The sequence below is a fragment of the Achroia grisella genome, unplaced genomic scaffold (assembly GCF_030625045.1).
Source record: "Achroia grisella isolate CSIRO2021 unplaced genomic scaffold, CSIRO_AGI_Agris_v1 utg2716, whole genome shotgun sequence".
NCBI lineage: Eukaryota > Metazoa > Arthropoda > Insecta > Lepidoptera > Pyralidae > Achroia > Achroia grisella.
Window position 1 is genome coordinate 336,647 of NW_026712761.1, and position 19,599 is coordinate 356,245.

Sequence of the window (19,599 nt, forward strand, 5' to 3'; positions counted from 1 at the left end):
TTGTCTTGAGGTGTTTTCTTTTTGGCGCTAGCGCAATATTTATCTTTCTTTCTTTCTTTTCTTTCTTTTCCTTTAATTGTTAGGTTAGTTAGGTTTTGTACATATATAGTTAGGTTAGGTTAGTTAGTTAGTTAGGTTAGTTAGGTTACGATAGTATAGTAGTGTGTCTGTTTGTATCCCTCTGCAGTCCAGCGATCGCACAGAGGGTGCGGAGCTGGCAGGTGTTGGATGAGGTGGAGACGCTATCCGATCATCGTTATATTCGGATAGACGTTCTCCCCTCACCCGTAGCTCCGCACCCCGGTCGCCAGGAGAGGAATGTCCCACAACTCCCCAGATGGGTGTTGAAACGTCTAGATAAAGACGTGCTGATGGAGGCTTCCATCGTCCAGGCCTGGGTTCCCATACCGGAGGGGCCTGTGGAGGTCGACGCAGAGGTGGGCTGGTTCGGCGAGGCTCTGTCGCACATTTGCGACGCGGCGATGCCCCGAGCCGGCCCTCGACCTCCTAGGTGTCAGGTGTACTGGTGGTCGGAGGAGATAGCGGCGTTGAGAGAGGAGTGCTCCGCCGCCCGCCGCCGGTACACCAGGCACCGCCGACTCAGGCGGGGCCGCGACGCCGACGAGGAAGCACAGCTGTACGAGCAGTACAAAGAGAAGAAGAAAGCTCTGCAGCTGTCCATCAGCAGGGCCAAGGAGACAGCCAGGGAAGAACTCCTGGAGACCCTGGACAGGGATCCATGGGGGCGACCTTATAGGTTCGTCAGGGGCAAATTACGCCCCTGGGCGCCCCCCGTGGCAGAGGGTCTCCAGCCGCAGCAGCTGGAGGAGGTGTTGGAGGAGCTGTTCCCGAGACAGCCTCCCTTCACACCTCCTCCGATGATGCCGCGTGGCAGTGATGGAGAGGCCAGCGGCGTCAGCGCTGCTGCGGTTCCTGCCATCACCGAGGAGGAGTTCGCCGCGGCCGTGGATAAACTCCGGGGCAAGAACGTCGCCCCGGGTCCGGATGGCATCCACGGCCGCGTCCTGGCCTTGGCCCTAAACACCCTAGGGGACCGACTCCGGCGCTTGTTCAACGCGTGTCTGGAGTCGGGACGGTTTCCCAATCAGTGGAAAGCGGGTAGAGTGGTCCTGCTCCGCAAAGCGGAGCACCCCGCAGGTTCGGTGGTTCCCTCGGCGTTCCGCCCCATAGTGCTGTTGGACGAGATCGGCAAGCTCTTCGAGAGAATCTTGGCGGGCCGACTCGTCCAACACCTGTCTCAGGTAGGTCCCGATCTCAGCCCGAAGCAGTTCGGGTTCCGAGAGGGGCGCTCAACGATTGACGCGATCTCGCGTGTGCGCTCCCTCTCGGAAGAGGCGACGTCCCAGGGTGGGGTGTTGTTGGCGGTCTCTCTAGACATTAAGAACGCCTTCAACACCCTGCCCTTTGCGACTATTAGGGAGGCGCTGAAGTACCATCGCGCGCCTCCCTACATTCGGGACGTGATCGGGGCCTATCTCGAAGACAGGTCTGTGCTATGCACGGGGCGGAACGGCGTTGTAGTGCCGAGGGAAATGGAACGCGGTGTTCCACAGGGGTCGGTTCTGGGCCCGATCCTGTGGAACATCGGGTATGATTGGAACCTGCGGGGCGCCCTTTTAACGGGCACTGACCTCGTGTGTTACGCGGATGACACCTTGGTCACTGCCCGGGGGCGGGACCTACGGGAGGCTACCCGCTTTGCCACGGCAAGCGTGGCGCTGGTCGTCGGCCGAATAAGGAGGCTTGGGCTCCAGGTGGCGCTGGAGAAGACCGAGGTCCTATGTTTTCATGGACCTCGGCGCGCGCCACCTCCGGATGCCCAGCTGGTCGTCAGTGGCCAGAGGGTGGGGGTCAAGCCCTGTATTAGGTATTTGGGGCTTGACCTGGACAGTCGTTGGAGCTTCCGCGCTCATTTCCGGAACCTGGTCCCTCGCCTTATGGCAGCCGCCGGCGCTCTTAGCTGGCTGCTGCCAAACGTGAGGGGCCCGGGAGAAGGTTCCCGCCGCCTATACCTCGGCGTGGTGCGGTCCATGGCCCTGTACGGGGCCCCCATCTGGGTGGGGGCCCTAGGTAGGGAAAATGTGGCCTGTCTTAACAGGCCACACAGGGCCATGGCCATCAGGGCCATTAGAGGCTACCGCACCATATCCGGAGAAGCGGCGGGTCTGCTGGCGGGGTCTCCTCCGTGGGACTTGGTAGCGGAGCTCCACGCGTCAGTGTACCACTGGCGCGCGGAGCGACGTTCCATGGGGGAGGCACTCGCTGGTCACGAGATCGAAGCGCGGAGGTCCGACTTTCGGCGGATCCTCAGGATCAGGTGGAGAGAAAGGCTGGCCAGTCCATCGGCCGGCCTGAGGACCGTCGAGGCTGTCCGTCCCATCCTCAAACGGTGGATGAATAGGAGATGGCCACTGACGTACCGCATGACGCAGATACTGTCCGGGCACGGATGCTTCGGGCGGTATCTGTGTCATGTGGCGAGGAAGGAGCCGACGACCGGCTGCCACGAGTGCGGAGGTGTTGAGGACACGGCGCAACACACGCTGGAAATATGTCCAGCGTTTGAGAGTGAGCGCCGTGTCCTCACACGAATAGTGGGGGACGATCTCTCGCTGCCGAATTTAGTTCGGAGGATGGTCAGTAGCGAGAGATCGTGGCTGGCGGTGAGCTCCTTCTGCGAGGAAGTTATCTCGCGGAAGGAGGCGGCGGAAAGGGAGCGGGAGTCAGCTCGTCCCGCTTCCCTCCGCCGCAGAAGAGCCAGGCCTAGAGGTGGGAGCGTATCCAACTCCGTCCCCCTCTATCCCCCACTGGGGCCGGGGTGACTGCCTTGAGGGAGGCAGTCCCCCCAATCCAAAGGCCCCGGAGGTGTGCGCGTGTACCCACACGCCTCCACAATGGAGTAGGGCGAAATAGGTCGCCCTAACCACAAAACGAGATGGGGCCTGCCCTACAACATCTACAGGGCGGGCCGTCGCCGTCGGAGCTGGGGTAGAATGCACTTGCGATCCCCTGGCTCCGGCATAGGCGCTCGTAGGTACACCGTGTGGTTTTTTAGTGGGTACAAGTCCCACACACCACCTCGCCATCCCTCCGGCGGGGTGACGGTCTTTTGAAGATTTTTCCACACGTTAAAAAAGTAGTGTGTCTGTTTGTTTTTGTTGATTCTTTTATTCTTTCTTTTTTCTTTTAATTAAATAGGTTAGGTTTTGTACATATACTTAGGTTAGGTTAGTTAGGTTAAGTTTCCTTTGTTTTGTTGTTTTTGTTTGTTTTGTTGTTGCGCTGAGGTGGATTTTGGTGGACTCACCGGGAGCGACAGGGGGCAACTCCTGTTTGCTGTGCCTGGTCCAGGGGAAGCCCTGGAGCAGCCTGTGGAGGCGCTAGCCTCCGTATTACCCGCCCGACTTAGGTTGGGCGTGTTACTGCTGCCGACGACTTAAGGGAGTTGGCTGGTACTACCAGCCCCCTTCTTTTCCCGTCCCCCGCCGGGGGGGACGAGGAGTACTTGTCCCTACCCCGGGACCTGGACTTTTGGTCCATGACGGACTCCGTCACATTGGCGGACGCCGACACGGTGCGGTCGGCGGCGAGGTCGCGGCCCGTCTCGCGAGCAAGGTCGCGGACATCTCGTCCCTCTTCGGCGTCGTCGACGCGCTCCACGCGCTCGACGCGCTCGATGCTGGTGGAGGACGATTTGTCCGGCTGCCTTGTGTCGAGCGAGGACGGGCTGACGAAAGCGGCCGTTCCGAAGCGGCCGCACGTGGATGGACCGGGCCCTTCCGGGGCGGCGGGCAAGCCGTCCAAAATCCCCTGCCCGTCGTCCGGGAACGGGGTAGTCCTGGTGGTGCCCGTGGGCCGGGCCACAGAGAGTCCGGCAACGTCGCCGAAGTCCCGGCGACAGGAAAAACGGAGGGACGACGGGGTGTTCGTCCGACCCTCGGAGGTTCCTGCGGCAAAGGGGAAGGTCCCCCAAAAGGACGACTCGCAGCCTGTGGCCGTCTTCAGGGCGGAGGCCCAGAGAAAGCTCGGGGCTGCCCTGGACACGGTGCACAGGTGCGGAAACTTAAAGGGGACCGACCAGAGGCAGCTGAAGGAGAGCATCAGCTCCGTGATGTTGATGGCGGAGGAACTGGACGGGAGTGCCGCCATCAACAGCGAGTTCACCGCGGGCGCCGTCAAACGGCGAATGTTGGAGGCGCAGGTGGAGGAGCTCCGTAAGGAGAACAAGGAGCTCCGAAGCCAGCTCCAGGCCCTCCAAGCCCAAATGCGGCAACTCGCGGCGAACTCGGGGTCGCAACCTCCTCTGGCTGCTTCCCGCGCGCCGCAGGGGTCTCCGAGGGTAAGGGCACCTGGCCCGACCCCCGAGCCGGACGAAGTCGGGGCCTTCAGGGCGGATATCATGAGGGCGACCGGGGAGCTAATTGATGCCCGTATCGGTGCCCAAATTGAGAAGGGCATCCGTGAAATCAAGGCTGCCCTGGGCATCAGCTCCCCGGCGTCAACAATCCGCCCTGAATACCGCCCGCCGCTACAAAGCGATGGGCGGTACGAGGTTTTGGCCCGCATCCCTGGCGCGGGGGGTCCGGGGTTTAGGGATGCCCCCCATCTGCGTGGGGCACAAGCAGACTTCCCACCTTTGGGTGGTCAACCCGCTAGCCGGCAAACATCCGGCAGCCAACAGCCGGGGCCGTCGGGCGCAGGGCGCGCGCAGGATGGCTGGAATACAGTGGTGAGACGGGGCGGCAAAAACCGCAGCGTCCCTGAGAGGCAGACCCAGAGTACCCAAAGTACTCAGAGGAGCTCTGGGGCTCCCTCTCAGGGGAAGAAGGGCAAACCGGCCCCGCCGTCGCCATCCAAACTGCGCGCACCGCGCTCGGCGGCCGTAGTCGTGTCGCTCTGCCCGGAGGCGGAGGCTGCGGGTATGACCTACTCGAAGGTCCTCAAGGAGGCGAAGGAGAAGATCGACCTTGCCTCCTTGGGTATTGGAAGTCTGCGCTTCAAGACCGCGGCTACTGGGGCCCGGATCTTAGAGATCCCGGGGTCCCAGACGGGAGACCAGGCTGACGCGCTCGCGTCCAAGTTTCGGGACGTCTTCCCGGACGGTACGGTTCGCGTCGCCAGGCCCACCAAAACGGCCGAGATGAGGCTGATGGGCCTGGACGACAGTACCGACCGGGAAGAGGTGGCGGCCGCCGTGGCACAACATGGCGAGTGCACGGCGGACGCCGTCAATGTCGGAGAAATTCGGCGCGGCGCGTCGGGCCTGGGCACCTGCTGGGTGCGGGCCCCATTAGCCGCGGTTAAGAAAGTGACGACGGCAGGGCGGATTCGTATCGGCTGGGTATCAGCCGCTGCGGAACTGCTGCGGCAGAAGCCGCTCCGGTGCTTCAGGTGCCTGGAGAGCGGGCACGTGGTGGCGAGGTGCTCGCACGAGGAGGACCGGAGTGGCTTATGCTACCGGTGTGGGGTTCCCGGCCATAAAGCGGCCGGATGTTCGGCGACCCCACACTGCGTGGTTTGCGCAGCGGCGGGTCGCCCAGCCGACCACCGGGTGGGGGCCAAAAAATGCCCCCAGTCCCGGTCCAAAAGACTGAGGGGATCCGCACTGTCGTCGGCCCGCGGCAATGGCCGCCGGGGAGAGGCTGAGGTGATGGACACCGGTCAATAATGGCAGTCCATCGCCTCCTGCAGGGGAATCTCAACCACTGCGCTCGCGCCCAAGATCTGCTTCTGCAGAGCACGGCGCAGTGGGGAGTTGACCTTGCAGTGGTCGCCGAACCATATCGTGTCCCACGTAGTGACCATTGGTTCGGCGACCCCTCTGGCCTGGTGGCCATTGTCGGTGCGGGCAATTCCGCAACCCCGCTCGTCAGCCGCCTATTCGGCGGAGCGGGGTACATAGGTGTGAGTTGGGGGAAACCGTCGTTGTCGGGACATACTTCTCTCCGAACAGGACTCTCGCCGAGTTCGAGCAGTTCATGGACGGGCTGGGGGCCGCTCTTGAGCTATACTCGGCCCGTCCAATGATGGTGATGGGGGACTTCAATGCCAAATCCACGGCATGGGGCTCCCCCATCACCGACTCTCGAGGCAGGGTCCTGGAAGACTGGGCGGCCGCGGCCGGCCTGGTGGTGTTAAACCGAGGGTCGGCCGCCACGTGCGTGAGACAGCAGGGGGAGTCGCATGTCGACGTATCCCTCTGCAGTCCAGCGATCGCACAGAGGGTGCGGAGCTGGCAGGTGTTGGATGAGGTGGAGACGCTATCCGATCATCGTTACATTCGGATAGACGTTCTCCCCTCACCCGTAGCTCCGCACCCCGGTCGCCAGGAGAGGAATGTCCCACAACTCCCCAGATGGGTGTTGAAACTTCTGAATAAAGACGTGCTGATGGAGGCTTCCATCGTCCAGGCCTGGGTTCCCATACCGGAGGGGCCTGTGGAGGTCGACGCAGAGGTGGGTTGGTTCGGTGAGGCTCTGTCGCACATTTGCGACGCGGCGATGCCCCGAGCCGGCCCTCGACCTCCTAGGCGTCAGGTGTACTGGTGGTCGGAGGAGATAGCGGCGTTGAGAGAGGAGTGCTCCGCCGCCCGCCGCCGGTACACCAGGCACCGCCGACTCAGGCGGGGCCGCGACGCCGACGAGGAAGCACAGCTGTACGAGCAGTACAAAGAGAGGAAGAAAGCTCTGCAGCTGTCCATCAGCAGGGCCAAGGAGACAGCCAGGGAAGAACTCCTGGAGACCCTGGACAGGGATCCATGGGGGCGTCCTTATAGGTTCGTCAGGGGCAAATTACGCCCCTGGGCGCCCCCCGTGGCAGAGGGTCTCCAGCCGCAGCAGTTGGAGGAGGTGTTGGAGGAGCTGTTCCCGAGACAGCCTCCCTTCACACCTCCTCCGATGATGCCGCGTGGCAGTGATGGAGAGGCCAGCGGCGTCAGCGCTGCTGCGGTTCCTGCCATCACCGTGGAGGAGTTCGCCGCGGCCGTGGATAAACTCCGGGGCAAGAATGTCGCCCCGGGTCCGGATGGTATCCACGGCCGCGTCCTGGCCTTGGCCCTAAACACCCTAGGGGACCGACTCCGGCGCTTGTTCAACGCGTGTTTGGAGTCGGGACGGTTTCCCAATCAGTGGAAAGCGGGTAGAGTGGTCCTGCTCCGCAAAGCGGAGCACCCTGCAGGTTCGGTGGTTCCCTCGGCGTTCCGCCCCATAGTGCTGTTGGACGAGATCGGCAAGCTCTTCGAGCGAATCTTGGCGGGCCGACTCGTCCAACACCTGTCTCAGGTAGGTCCCGATCTCAGCCCGAAGCAGTTCGGGTTCCGAGAGGGGCGCTCAACGATTGACGCGATCTCGCGTGTGCGCTCCCTCTCGGAAGAGGCGACGTCCCAGGGTGGGGTGTTGTTGGCGGTCTCGTTGGATATAAAGAACGCCTTCAACACCCTGCCCTTTGCGACTATTAGGGAGGCGCTGAAATACCATCGCGCGCCTCCCTACATTCGGGACGTGATCGGGGCCTATCTCGAAGACAGGTCTGTGCTATGCACGGGGCAGAACGGCGTTGTAGTGCCGAGGGACATGCAACGCGGTGTTCCACAGGGGTCGGTTCTGGGCCCGATCCTGTGGAACATCGGGTATGATTGGAACCTGCGGGGCGCCCTTATAACGGGCACTGACCTCGTGTGTTACGCGGATGACACCTTGGTCACTGCCCGGGGGCGGGACCTACGGGAGGCTACCCGCTTTGCCACGGCAAGCGTGGCGCTGGTCGTCGGCCGAATTAGAAGGCTTGGGCTCCAGGTGGCGCTGGAGAAGACCGAGGTCCTGTGTTTTCATGGGCCTCGGCGTGCGCCACCTCCGGATGCCCAGCTGGTCGTCAGTGGCCAGAGGGTGGGGGTCAAGCCCTGTATTAGGTATTTGGGGCTTGACCTGGACAGCCGTTGGAGCTTCCGCGCTCATTTCCGGAACCTGGTCCCTCGCCTTATGGCAGCCGCCGGCGCTCTTAGCTGGCTGCTGCCAAACGTGAGGGGCCCGGGAGAAGGTTCCCGCCGCCTATACCTCGGCGTGGTGCGGTCCATGGCCCTGTACGGGGCCCCCATCTGGGTGGGGGCCCTAGGCAGGGAAAATGTGGCCTGTCTCAACAGGCCACACAGGGCCATGGCCATCAGGGCCATTAGAGGCTACCGCACCATATCCGGGGAAGCGGCGGGTCTGCTGGCGGGGTCTCCTCCGTGGGACTTGGTAGCGGAGCTCCACGCGTCAGTGTATCACTGGCGCGCGGAGCGACGTTCCATGGGGGAGGCACCCGCTGGTCACGAGATTGAAGCGCGGAGGTCCGACTTTCGGCGGATCCTCAGGATCAGGTGGAGAGAAAGGCTGGCCAGTCCATCGGCCGGCCTGAGGACCGTCGAGGCTGTCCGTCCCATCCTCAAAAGGTGGATGAATAGGAGATGGCCACTGACGTACCGCATGACACAGATACTGTCCGGGCACGGGTGCTTCGGGCGGTATCTGTGTCATGTGGCGAGGAAGGAGCCGACGACCGGCTGCCACGAGTGCGGAGGTGTGGAGGACACGGCGCAACACACGCTGGACGAATGTCCAGCGTTCGAGAGTGAGCGCCGTGTCCTCACACGAATAGTGGGGGACGATCTCTCGCTGCCGAATTTAGTTCGGAGGATGATCAGTAGCGAGAGATCGTGGCTGGCAGTGAGCTCCTTCTGCGAGGAAGTTATCTCGCGGAAGGAGGCGGCGGAAAGGGAGCGGGAGTCAGATCGTCCCGCTTCCCTCCGCCGCAGAAGAGCTAGGCCTAGAGGTGGGGGCGTACCCAACTCCGCCCCCCTCTATCCCCCACTGGGGCCGGGGTGACTGCCTTGAGGGAGGCAGTCCCCCAATCCAAAGGCCCCGGAGGTGTGCGCGTGTACCCACACGCCTCCACAATGGAGTAGGGCGAAATAGGTCGCCCTAACCACAAAACGAGATGGGGCCTGCCCTACAACATCTACAGGGCGGGCCGTCGCCGTCGGAGCTGGGGTAGAATGCACTTGCGAATCCCCTGGCTCCGGCATAGGCGCTCGTAGGTACACCGTGTGGTTTTTTAGTGGGTACAAGTCCCACACACCACCTCGCCATCCCTCCGGCGGGGTGACGGTCTTTTGAAGATTTTTCCACACGATAAAAAAAAAAAAAAAAAAAAAAAAAAAAAAAAAAAGGAATCGATGATCGACGACGATGATGATCGATGAACCGATCACACACACAACACGCGCGGCGGAAATTAGTGTATATACACCTTGAATATTGCACACTATCTATATACACCTTGACAATTCAATAGTTTATTAAATCGTAGTGATTCAATTATTATAAAACGTAATTATGTGCAAGCGGCGTTTCTCAGACACGAGCGGGAAAACGAACAAGAAGCGCCATCTTTCTTTCCATCGATGGCGCGGGCGTAGGGTAGGGCGGGGCTAAAAGGTCCGCGGGTAAAAAGGTCCACCATGCCTATCTCCGAAACTAAGTGCACGTTAGACAACGGAGTGACCGGTGCGTGAAGGGGACGAGGGACGGGTGCGCATGCCGCCCCGCGCAGTGCATTTTCTAGAGCCGGCAAGAGTGTACGCGCAAGTGGTGCGAAAATTACACGTAAGTAATGTTTTAGATTTTACTTAGTTTTAGTCTCATTGTTCGATTTTTAAACTTACGAAACATAATTTCTCTGTATAAATGTTTAGTGGTATTAAGTTTCACGTAGTGCCATTGTTTTTTTGTTTGCATCACCTTGTTTTTCTACATAACCTAAAACAACAGTCCACCTACCATTGGGGCACAAAGGACCGCGGTGGACCTTTAAGCCCCACGAATTATTTTGATTCTATGTATTAATTTCTATTTTATTTTCAGAATGCGGAATTATAAAAAAACCACTGAGCGTGGTACGAAGTCCGTTGAGCTGATGAAGCGAGCGGCTGATTTAGTCGCAAATGAAGATAAATCAATAAGGCAAGTTTGTCGTGACTATGAGATTAGCAGAACTTCATTGAAGAGATTCATGGCGCGGTTAAAGGAAAATCCGGAGTCGCCAAAATTTGGCTACGGCACTCCCAGATTAGTGTTTAACCAAGAACAAGAAACTTCTCTCTGCGAGTATTTACTGACACTTGCACAAATCTTTCACGGTATAGGCCCTAAAGATGTTCGTCGCTTGGCTTATGAATGCGCTGTAAAATATAATTTGAAGATTCCTGAGGTATGGCACACAAATAAGATGGCTGGAAAGGACTGGCTGACGGGATTCTTGTCAAGGAATGACCGTCTCTCTATCAGGAAGCCAGAGGCTACTAGTTTGAGCAGGGCCACCTCTTTCAATCGAACGAACGTTTGTGAATATTTTGATAAATTGGCACACGTGATGGATCGTCACAAATTCAGAGGTTCGTCTATATGGAATGCTGATGAGACTGGTGTCTCGACTGTAAATAAACCTTCAAAAATAATTGCAGCCAAAGGGAAAAGAAACGTCGGGTCTGTCACATCTGCTGAAAGAGGAACTAATGTAACATTGTTGGTAGCTGTTTCGGCAACTGGATCTTCGATACCTCCAATGTTCGTATTTCCAAGAAAGAAATACCAAGATCATTTCGTGCGAGATGGGCCAGCAGAATGTATTGGTGCAGGAAATGCAAGCGGCTGGATGACTGATACGGAATTCTTGCTTTTTATGAAACATTTCATCACTTATGTGAAGCCAACTAAAGAGTCGCCAGTTTTGCTTTTACTAGACAATCACAGTTCGCACTTGTCAGTGGAAGTGTTGGATCTAGCGAAAAATAATGGAGTAGTGATGCTGTCGTATCCTCCTCATTGTTCCCATAAGCTGCAGCCCTTAGACGTGTCTGTTTTCGGGCCGTTTAAAAGGTATTTATCGTCAGCACAAGATTCATGGATGCGTGGCCACCCAGGAAAAACAATGAGCATTTACGATATCCCAGGCATCGTCCGAACAGCTTTACCTTTGGCACTGACTCCCAACAACATCTCGAAAGGGTTTCAAAAAGCTGGGGTTTACCCGTTCAACCGGGAAGTGTTTGATGAGTCGGACTTCGCTCCAAGTTTTGTGACAGACCGACCAAATCCGAACAATCCAACAACGTCTTCTGTACCTAATGAGTCACAGCCGCCTATGTCTACAGAGCCCCAGTTGCCTATTTCTCCAGGTTCACCAAGTTTGTTAATTTCTTCGCAGCCCGAAGTTGTAGCAGTTGTTTCAGCAAGTATATCTCCTGTATCTCCTTCTCAGTTGTCTACAGTAGGGCCTCAGTTGCCTACCGTCTCAGTTTTGCTGTCCTCAAGTGACCTAATGTTGTCTTCTACAGCTGCTGTTGAAAAAGATTGTCTGCCATTAAGGTCCTGTACAGTTCCATCTTCAAACATTGAGCCTCAACCATCTACGTCAGCTTCATCCTTGTTTGCTCAGCCATCAATATTTTCTCCGGAATCCATCAGGCCTTTCCCTCAGGCAGGACCGCGTAATGTTACCAGCAGGAAACGACGAAAGGCAGCTATATTAACAGACACACCTGAAAAGGAAGCGTTGTCTTTGGAACAAGAAAATAAAAAGAAGAAGAAAATGGTCTCTCGTAAAAAAGCTGTCTCGAAGAAAAATAAACAAGTGAAAAAAAAGATTTTACAAGAAAAAGATACAAATAAAAATAAACAAGTGAAAAGAAAGATTATACAAGAAAAAGATACGAGTTCGAGTTCTGAAGAAGAAGAATGTCTTTGTCTGGAATGCTGCGAGTCATTTGCTGACAGTGTTGCAGGAGAAGGCTGGATTCAATGTAATACCTGTAAAGGTTGGGCCCACGATAAGTGTGCCAAACATCACTCATCATCTCTTGCATACGAATGTAAGAATTGTCAGTCTGATGAAGATTAGTTATTAGTTTTTTGTTGAAAATACTTATTTTTTTAAATTGTTTAAGTTGCTAAAGATGTTACCGATTTCTTTTATGAATATGTACGATTTTGAGATACTACAATTGTTTTAAGATGTTACCTTTATCAAGATCAAAAAGACCAAAGACCTAAAGATTTGTTATTAAGACTGATTATAACTGTGCCTTATAATTATATAACTTAGTTACCAGTGCAAAATAGGTCGCAACATATCTGTCGATTAAAATATAATAAATATAAAGATTATTTATTTTTATTTATTTCCTACATTTGACCACAAAATATGATTTAGTTGTCGTGGTTCTTTTTACCCCAAGACTGGTCCTTTTTACCCCACCTGCGGGGTAAAAAGGACCATTTGACATTACATTTTGTATCGCCCATATTGGGCGCATTGGTAAATTCTGGCCGTATTCACCTATGGCAACTTATAGATGAAGGATTAAACTTTCTATTATTATTAAAGTCTTTCCCAGGAACCTTAAACGTACGTAGTTATGACACAATATACGCAAAATGGACCTTTTAGCCCCGCCCTACCCTACTCGGCTCCTTTCGGCCCTAGATCGTGAGTATGTCTGTCCTTGTCTATTACACGAGATGTGCATTTAAACTAGTTGTGGCGCAAACAAATAGGGATATGAAAAGTTCAACACTGATCCCAGATAATGTTATACCACTATTAGCTACTATGAAAGTTCATCAAGTTTTCTGTGAGAGGGCTGGTGTTCTAATGTATACAAATTTATATTGTTTCAGTCATTGCGGCTTTTGCTCTTGCATGTATACCAAGCTCGAACGTGTACACGAACACGTTCTCCAATTGCGATAACAATTTTCTTTCCGATATAAGCAATCTTCTTCAAAAGCGAGCAAAAGCATTCTACAGTATTGTTTATAGATCGGACTCCGATGATGAGGCCGCTCTAATATCATAAAAAGAATCTTCTACTACGTATAACAACGCGGTACTTGAAAGGCAAATGACGATGCTTTGATAGAGAAGGTATTTGCGTCTTAGTTAAAATGTTTAGCTTAAAACAGGAGTATGATATCTGGGATAGTCCTATCGGAAGTAGAAGATGATGATGAGGTTAAAATTGTGTTTTTTAAGTCAAACGATGATACAGCAACAAAATTTAAATTAGTTGAGTAGTTGAGACTGATATATCTTATGAGCCTTTTGATAATTTAGTTGCTATACTTCTAGAATCTAAAAAAGGCCTGTAAAAGTAAAAGAATATACTACCAATTAGATACACCTTTAAATATAGTACATTTGATAAATAAGTAACTTCAATTTTTCATTGACCCTCTCAAGACAATCTCATTTTTATTTTTAGAAAGTTCATTTTAGATTGGTACATTGCAATCATTTAATTATAACTAATATCGACGTTTATTATTTGTTGTGTAGATCTTAAACTACGTACAATTTCTTTAAATTAGACAACATCGGAGTGAGGCCTTAAATTCTACCCAAATCCTCCAGATATCCATACATTAAGACGTAACTATAGCACATTACCATCGACCATAAGTCTACCCCAGCTCTCCGAGAAATGTGTGGCCATAGGGGTTTATTCCAGCAGTATTACCGCGCAGAGACGGTAAAGTTAGAGTTGAAAAATGTAATAAAAGCCATAAAACCGTATTATGTAATTTAAATGAAAATACATAGTTCAATATTTTATATCCTTCGTAATAAACTGATAATAATATAATCTTGTCTTTGTTGCAGGAAAATGATTATTTTGTGCCTGTCAAGAGTACAAATTTATTTGCGCGTTTAAACATTGATACAAATTTCTTGAAGAAACCCGTTTCTACATGGAAAGATGTCACCTATTTGCAGGAAAAAAAAGGGTTCCTTCTATAAGGACCGTGAATGATACAGCTTAAAAAGCTGTAAAACTTATGCAAGATTTCTATAGTTTAGTCACTGCAAAGGAAGAACAAAAACAATTTTTGCTGCGCTGTATATAAGAGCATAGAAATCTGTATGCAGACTGTAAAAAAAACCCTTAAAAGAAAATATCCTTGATGATTTGTGATGTTCTTTTGATTAATAATACCTATTGTTTTACTTTGATTTTGATTATTCTTTTTTCATTTCATTTTATTACACGTATACAAGGATAAGCGTTAAAGACAACGATTTTTAAAATCTTCAAGGGTCCTATGGCACAGCTTAATCTTGACACACAAAGAAAAAAATCTTTATTTCATTAAGTTTAGGTAGTTTAAAAAGAATTAAGGTATCCATTTTGAAATCTAAAAGAAAATATTTTCACCCGTATAAGGGACACTACTATACAGTCTCCTAAAAGCAGGCACGACATAGATTTTTTTAACACCACGACTCATTCCATAGTGAGCAATATAGGTTCAAGATTTAAATCTTTGAATCAATATTTTAAAAATTTTGTTTTTCCCTACGATGTAAGAAAGTTGAAAAATGTTTCAAAAGAAAAAAATGTCAAGATTTACACACAGTCCTGCGAGTGGGTAAGAACAGCGACTTCCAACCTTACGAATTATACGAAGAATTACAAACAATGGTCCCAAATTTACCAGACTCCATGAGATATGTGAAACAGTTGCTTCAATACATAACCAAAAATAATTTAAAAAAAAAATTACCCGAATATTTATATTGTCATTTGAATTTTGTAAACGTCTTGACCCGCTACTGACCTACATTTGAGTTGATAATATTATTGGCTACAGGGCAGAGGAAAAGCTGTATGGCGGCTATGTATTTGTTTTTATTACCTCCGTTCAGAAATCACATTTAAATCAAAAAGTATGTTATTTAATTTATAGCACATGTTCGCGCTGGTCTTTGCCTCATACTGGGAGTCTATAGCCGTGCACTTAAAAAAAAAAAAGAAAGGCGGGCTACTTGTTCGCATTGCCGCCATTGTCGCAAGGTCGCATCAAATCATTAATTCAATATTAAAATAATTCTGTTATAATTTTCAAATAAAATACAACAAAACAAGAAAAGACTGTATGTGTATCATAATGAGTTCATGAAAAGCAGTGCAGTGTGGTAATTCTGCCGAAAGTTCCCGGGAACGAAGATTGTGCAAGTTTGGCGACAAGGTCAGTGTGCATTTTTGATTCCCAGTACCTATTATTGGAAGTTAATGTTAAAAATATATCATTATTCGAACAGCACATTTAAAAAAAAGAAATTTAACGCGCGACCATTTTGTTCTTACTTATTTGTAATGTTGATCAAGATATTATTAGTTTGGATACTAGTCATGCACTGGTCTTCCATATTAGAAAATCTTAAGTACAAGGCAATATCCCTTTTAAGTATGATGACTAATATAATTCTTAATGTAGACATTAAAGACTAAATTATGAATATAATATATTTAAAACAAATATTTTTTTGTATAAAAGAGGACTCGGGTTATTCATTGCGTAAAAAAAAATATGACACCAATTTTGGAGTCAGAACTAGTCACCAGAATCTCATTATTCTGATCTACATGTCAAGATTAGAAATGTATTTAAAGAACAATTTGGAGTTGAAACACTGTTTAGCTGTTTGTTAGTCCGCAGTGTGAAGCATCATCAACTACTAATGGCTGGCTACATCAGAAATTTTGTGTAATTTTATACAATATTTGTAACTTGCAGAGAGATTCGAAAATTAGGCTTTTATAGAACCATCAATAAAGCTTTAGAAGTGTACGAGGCCATTAAATATTTCTGACATATTATTGAAGCTAGAACATTGGCTATTTACACCGATCATAAGCCGTTGACGATCGATTTTGTATCAAATAAAGAAAAATGTAATACTCCAAGGCAATTCCGGTATCTTGATTTTATATAATAATTTACCACAGAATTAGGTACATACATGTACACGAAAATATTGAGTCTGTAATTAGATTCACTATTAGGGTCTTGCAAGATATCAGCAAAAAGACTGAGAACTGCAATACCTTTGAAACCACGGTACTTCTTTACAGCTTATGAAGATGTATACCAGGAGTAATTCCAGGTGGTGATTTATTGTGACATGTCCATGCAAATACTTATATAACTCCACAATTCCGGAGACCAGTATTTGACATGATAACCTGGAAGCGCAGCTATCACAGGTACAGCTTGTGGCCAGGTTTTCGTGAGTAGTGTGAAGAGTGTAGAAAGTGGGCTACGCAATGCTTGCAATGCCAGAAAAACAAGATTACCCGTCATATCAAATCTCGTCCTGCCACCTTCCTTATTTCCTCTCGTTTTTCACACATCCATCTCGACACTTAAAGACCATTACCTCTTTCGTATGATTACAAGTATTGTATCACCATCATCGACCGCTTTACACAATGGTCTGAGGAATTCCCCTGCAGAAACCTGTGCGACAGCCCTGTAATCTGGCTGGATATTTACAAATTAGATTCGGTTCCCCAGCTCAGGTGACCACAGACAGAGGTCGCAAATTTGAGAGCAATATTTTCAAATATATCACTGCCATGATTGGTGCACATCATTTTCGTACCACCCACCACCTACTATGCTGCAGCCAACGAGATCGTCGAGCGTCGCTATGGACAGCGAAGTGAACCCATTCATCCTCACAATGAACTGACGCATTAGCATTGGTACTTCTAGGTATGCAATGTTCTTATAGAGAAGACCAACATGCAGCAGCCTTGTTTTTTTCAAAATTTGCAAATAGTGGCTTTTGGGCTATCTCTGTCTCTTGATAAAGAGAGTTCTGTTTTGAGTACCAGTAATCCAGGACCTGAAATCTTCTATCGGGCGATGACAGAAATATTTGATCTGCCAGAAGCAATTGTTTACACAGCTACAAGAATACAACGGAAATGTAATAAGAGTTATTGAAAAACCTTAACTTCAAATGAATTTAAATTTTTTGGTAATAGAGTACTCAAACGAAGTATTTAGGGGATATTATTCAAAATAGGAAATTCGTGATGCAGCACAATACAGTCCGCTGGATTACCAATTTATTCTATAGCAACTATAATTACTATGTTCTTTACTCGTTCGGTTCTGTTTTTGAACTGTAGTAATAAAGCATGGAATTCTAATTACAGAGACATTGGTCTAGGATTGTCATTTTTAAATGTGTCATCAATTTAGACTTTACCCAATTAAAATTATAATTTTAAGAAAGAAAAGTAAGACAAATTAATGTTTTACAGAAATATAATAATTTGAAGATAACTTTTAAGCAAAGTTTCAACACTAGTCACAAATACTTTAAAAACTGCGAATTCGCTAGAATCAAATAACTATATGCAGGGAAAAAATGATGAATTGAAGTTAACTTTTAAGTTTCAACTGTAGTCACACAACGTGGAATTCTAATTACTTTAAAAACTGCGTATTCACTACAATAAAATAACCATATCCAGGGAAAAAAATGATGAATTGAAGTTAACTTTTAAGTTTCATCTGTAGTCACAAAACGTGGAATTCTACTTACTCTAAAAATTGTATGTATTCACTACTGTTCGCGATAATTATATTGTATAGTTTTAGTTGTTTATTAAAAAGTTATGATTTCGGTTGTTTTACTACCTAATAGATTAAGGCAGAATAATAAAATTGTGTACATAAATAAGAATAGGTTGCATAGCAAATAGTAATGTTTAAGATTGTAAATAGAAAATAAATAAATGAGTAGCGAGTAGAGGCGGTCCCATTCGCGCATTCCATCCCGCTCGCACCTATACGCGTAACACAATCGTAACCTAGGGCGAGGTGGACGAGGTGCGAGCGGGCGCTGTATAAATAGAGGTGTCGAACGCGGCACAATTCAACATTCTGCTGACCGACGCGCTAGCGAACGAACGTATGTGCCGGAGCCTTCGCGTCCCGCGCCATTTCGCGCCGCGATATGTCTCTGTTCTTCCAATTCCTGGAAAACAAATATCCCGGCATCTTAAATGGCTTTATAGCATTTAAAGCCGCCAAGCCTGTGCACTTAGTGCACAGCTGGTACACGGAGACCGTGTTCCAGGCAGGTTCTTAAAAATAAGCACATTAATTTCAGCCATGCAAACGCTACCTCACTAGGGATTAAGGTGACAGTCCCATCATTTGACGACCATCGTCGTCTCACCACCTTCCTACGGGAAAAAAACATAGGCTACCACACCTATGCTCTCGAGGAAGAGGGGAAGCTCCGCGTTGTAATACGTGGGTCACCAAAGGAGCTGTCTACAGATTCCATTCTTGAGGACCTTCAGTCCCAAAACTATCCAGCGCACGAGGTACATCGTATGTACCAGTCGCGGTCGCGTAACAAGGCTCCTATTGACCTTGTACTAGTCATTCTCGACCTCTCTCCCAAAGTTTAGTAATAAGAGTTATTGAAAAACCTCAACTTCAAATTAATTAAAATTTTTTTGGTAGTACAGTACGCAAAGCAAGTATTTAGGAGATATTATTCAAAATAGGCAATTCGCGATGCAGTCCGCTGAATGGTACATTACCTTAATAATTTATGACATACATTGACATGTCGTCATAGGGACGTTTTTACATTTTTTGACACTAATAGTTTTATTAGTGATTTTTATTTGACAAAAGATACAATGTATCTTTCTAAATCTTCTAAGAATGAAATAGCCACTTTAGTGGCTTATAATATTGACTTCATGAACAGTTTACATGGTAAACTTCAATATAAAAATTGTGACATAACAAATGATTCTATTAATTTTTGTTTAAATAGTGATATAAGTAATTTGACTGCAGATTTAAACTGCTAACAAAGACAAAGGGAAAGCAATTGGAATTGATAATTGTTCATCAGACAAAGTGAATAATGTTCTTTTTCTTTTTGTAAGCTTTCCGAACGAGTGGTAGATAAAAAACAAATTGTTAATGACTATTCAAAAGTGCTTAAATTAAGTTTATTTTAATAAATGATTTTCTATTCTATTATCAATTTGAATCATGCGTTGATCGTAAAACGGCCGGAATGGGCCCGAAGAGTAAAGTCATCTTACAACATGACAACGCTCCATCTCATACTGCTAAACCGGTGAAGGACACATTAAAAGCGCTTAATATTATCGCACCCGCCGTACTCTCCAGACCTTGCCCCGTTCGACTATTACCTTTTTGCACTCACTTGCAGAGCAGCGCTTCACTGATTTTCAAGATGTCGAAAACTGGCTTTTAGAATGGTTTGGCTGGAAGGACAAAAAGTTTTTTTGGGATGGTATCCATAATCTTTTCTAAAAGATGCGAAGTGTGTAGAATCGAATGCTACATATTTTGAATAAAGAAATTTTGGGATACCCTGAAAATTAAGTGTTCTCTAAATAACCGGCAAATTTCAACACACCTGGTAAACATGGACGCAAAAGTTTATTATGTCCTCATCGACTGGCAGAATCATGTTACAGAACCACCTATCTTGAAGCAAATGTCTACCCACGAAATGAAATCTCACATTTCTCGAGAAGAGGACAACAAAATAATTTTTTTGCGTTTAGATTATCACATCAAGCCAAGCTTCAAGAGGTTAGTGAAGACTGTAACTGAAGCTTCATGAAGCCTGTGTACAAAATCAGCACTTGACGGTTTCATCAAAGCTAAGATTGAGTCTCATAAACTT

The 19,599-nt window shown here is 48.9% G+C and overlaps 2 protein-coding genes across 2 annotated transcripts; both read left to right on the forward strand.

Moving 5' to 3' along the window:
• Nucleotides 1-3,559: 3,559 nt before the first annotated feature.
• LOC131843026 (nascent polypeptide-associated complex subunit alpha, muscle-specific form-like) lies at nucleotides 3,560-9,475 on the forward strand. The gene is made up of 2 exons (XM_059191617.1): nucleotides 3,560-5,442; nucleotides 9,415-9,475. The coding sequence occupies exons 1-2, from the start codon at nucleotides 3,560-3,562 to the stop codon at nucleotides 9,473-9,475; spliced, it is 1,944 nt and encodes a 647-aa protein (XP_059047600.1).
• A 32-nt stretch (nucleotides 9,476-9,507) lies between these two features.
• LOC131843013 (uncharacterized) lies at nucleotides 9,508-12,188 on the forward strand. Its single transcript, XM_059191604.1, has 2 exons — nucleotides 9,508-9,662; nucleotides 9,921-12,188. Exon 2 carries the CDS (start codon nucleotides 9,922-9,924, stop codon nucleotides 11,953-11,955), a length of 2,034 nt encoding a protein of 677 aa, XP_059047587.1. The 5' UTR covers nucleotides 9,508-9,662; nucleotide 9,921; the 3' UTR covers nucleotides 11,956-12,188.
• Nucleotides 12,189-19,599: the final 7,411 nt, after the last annotated feature.

Bases quoted from the DNA above. Each gene is read 5' to 3' on its own strand.
- LOC131843026 (XM_059191617.1), top strand. From the start codon at position 3,560: ATGACGGACTCCGTCACATTGGCGGACGCCGACACGGTGCGGTCGGCG. The intron at 5,443-9,414 runs GTGCTCGCACGA...GGCGTTTCTCAG, and splicing joins AGCGGGCACGTGGTGGCGAG to ACACGAGCGGGAAAACGAAC.
- LOC131843013 (XM_059191604.1), top strand. From the start codon at position 9,922: ATGCGGAATTATAAAAAAACCACTGAGCGTGGTACGAAGTCCGTTGAG.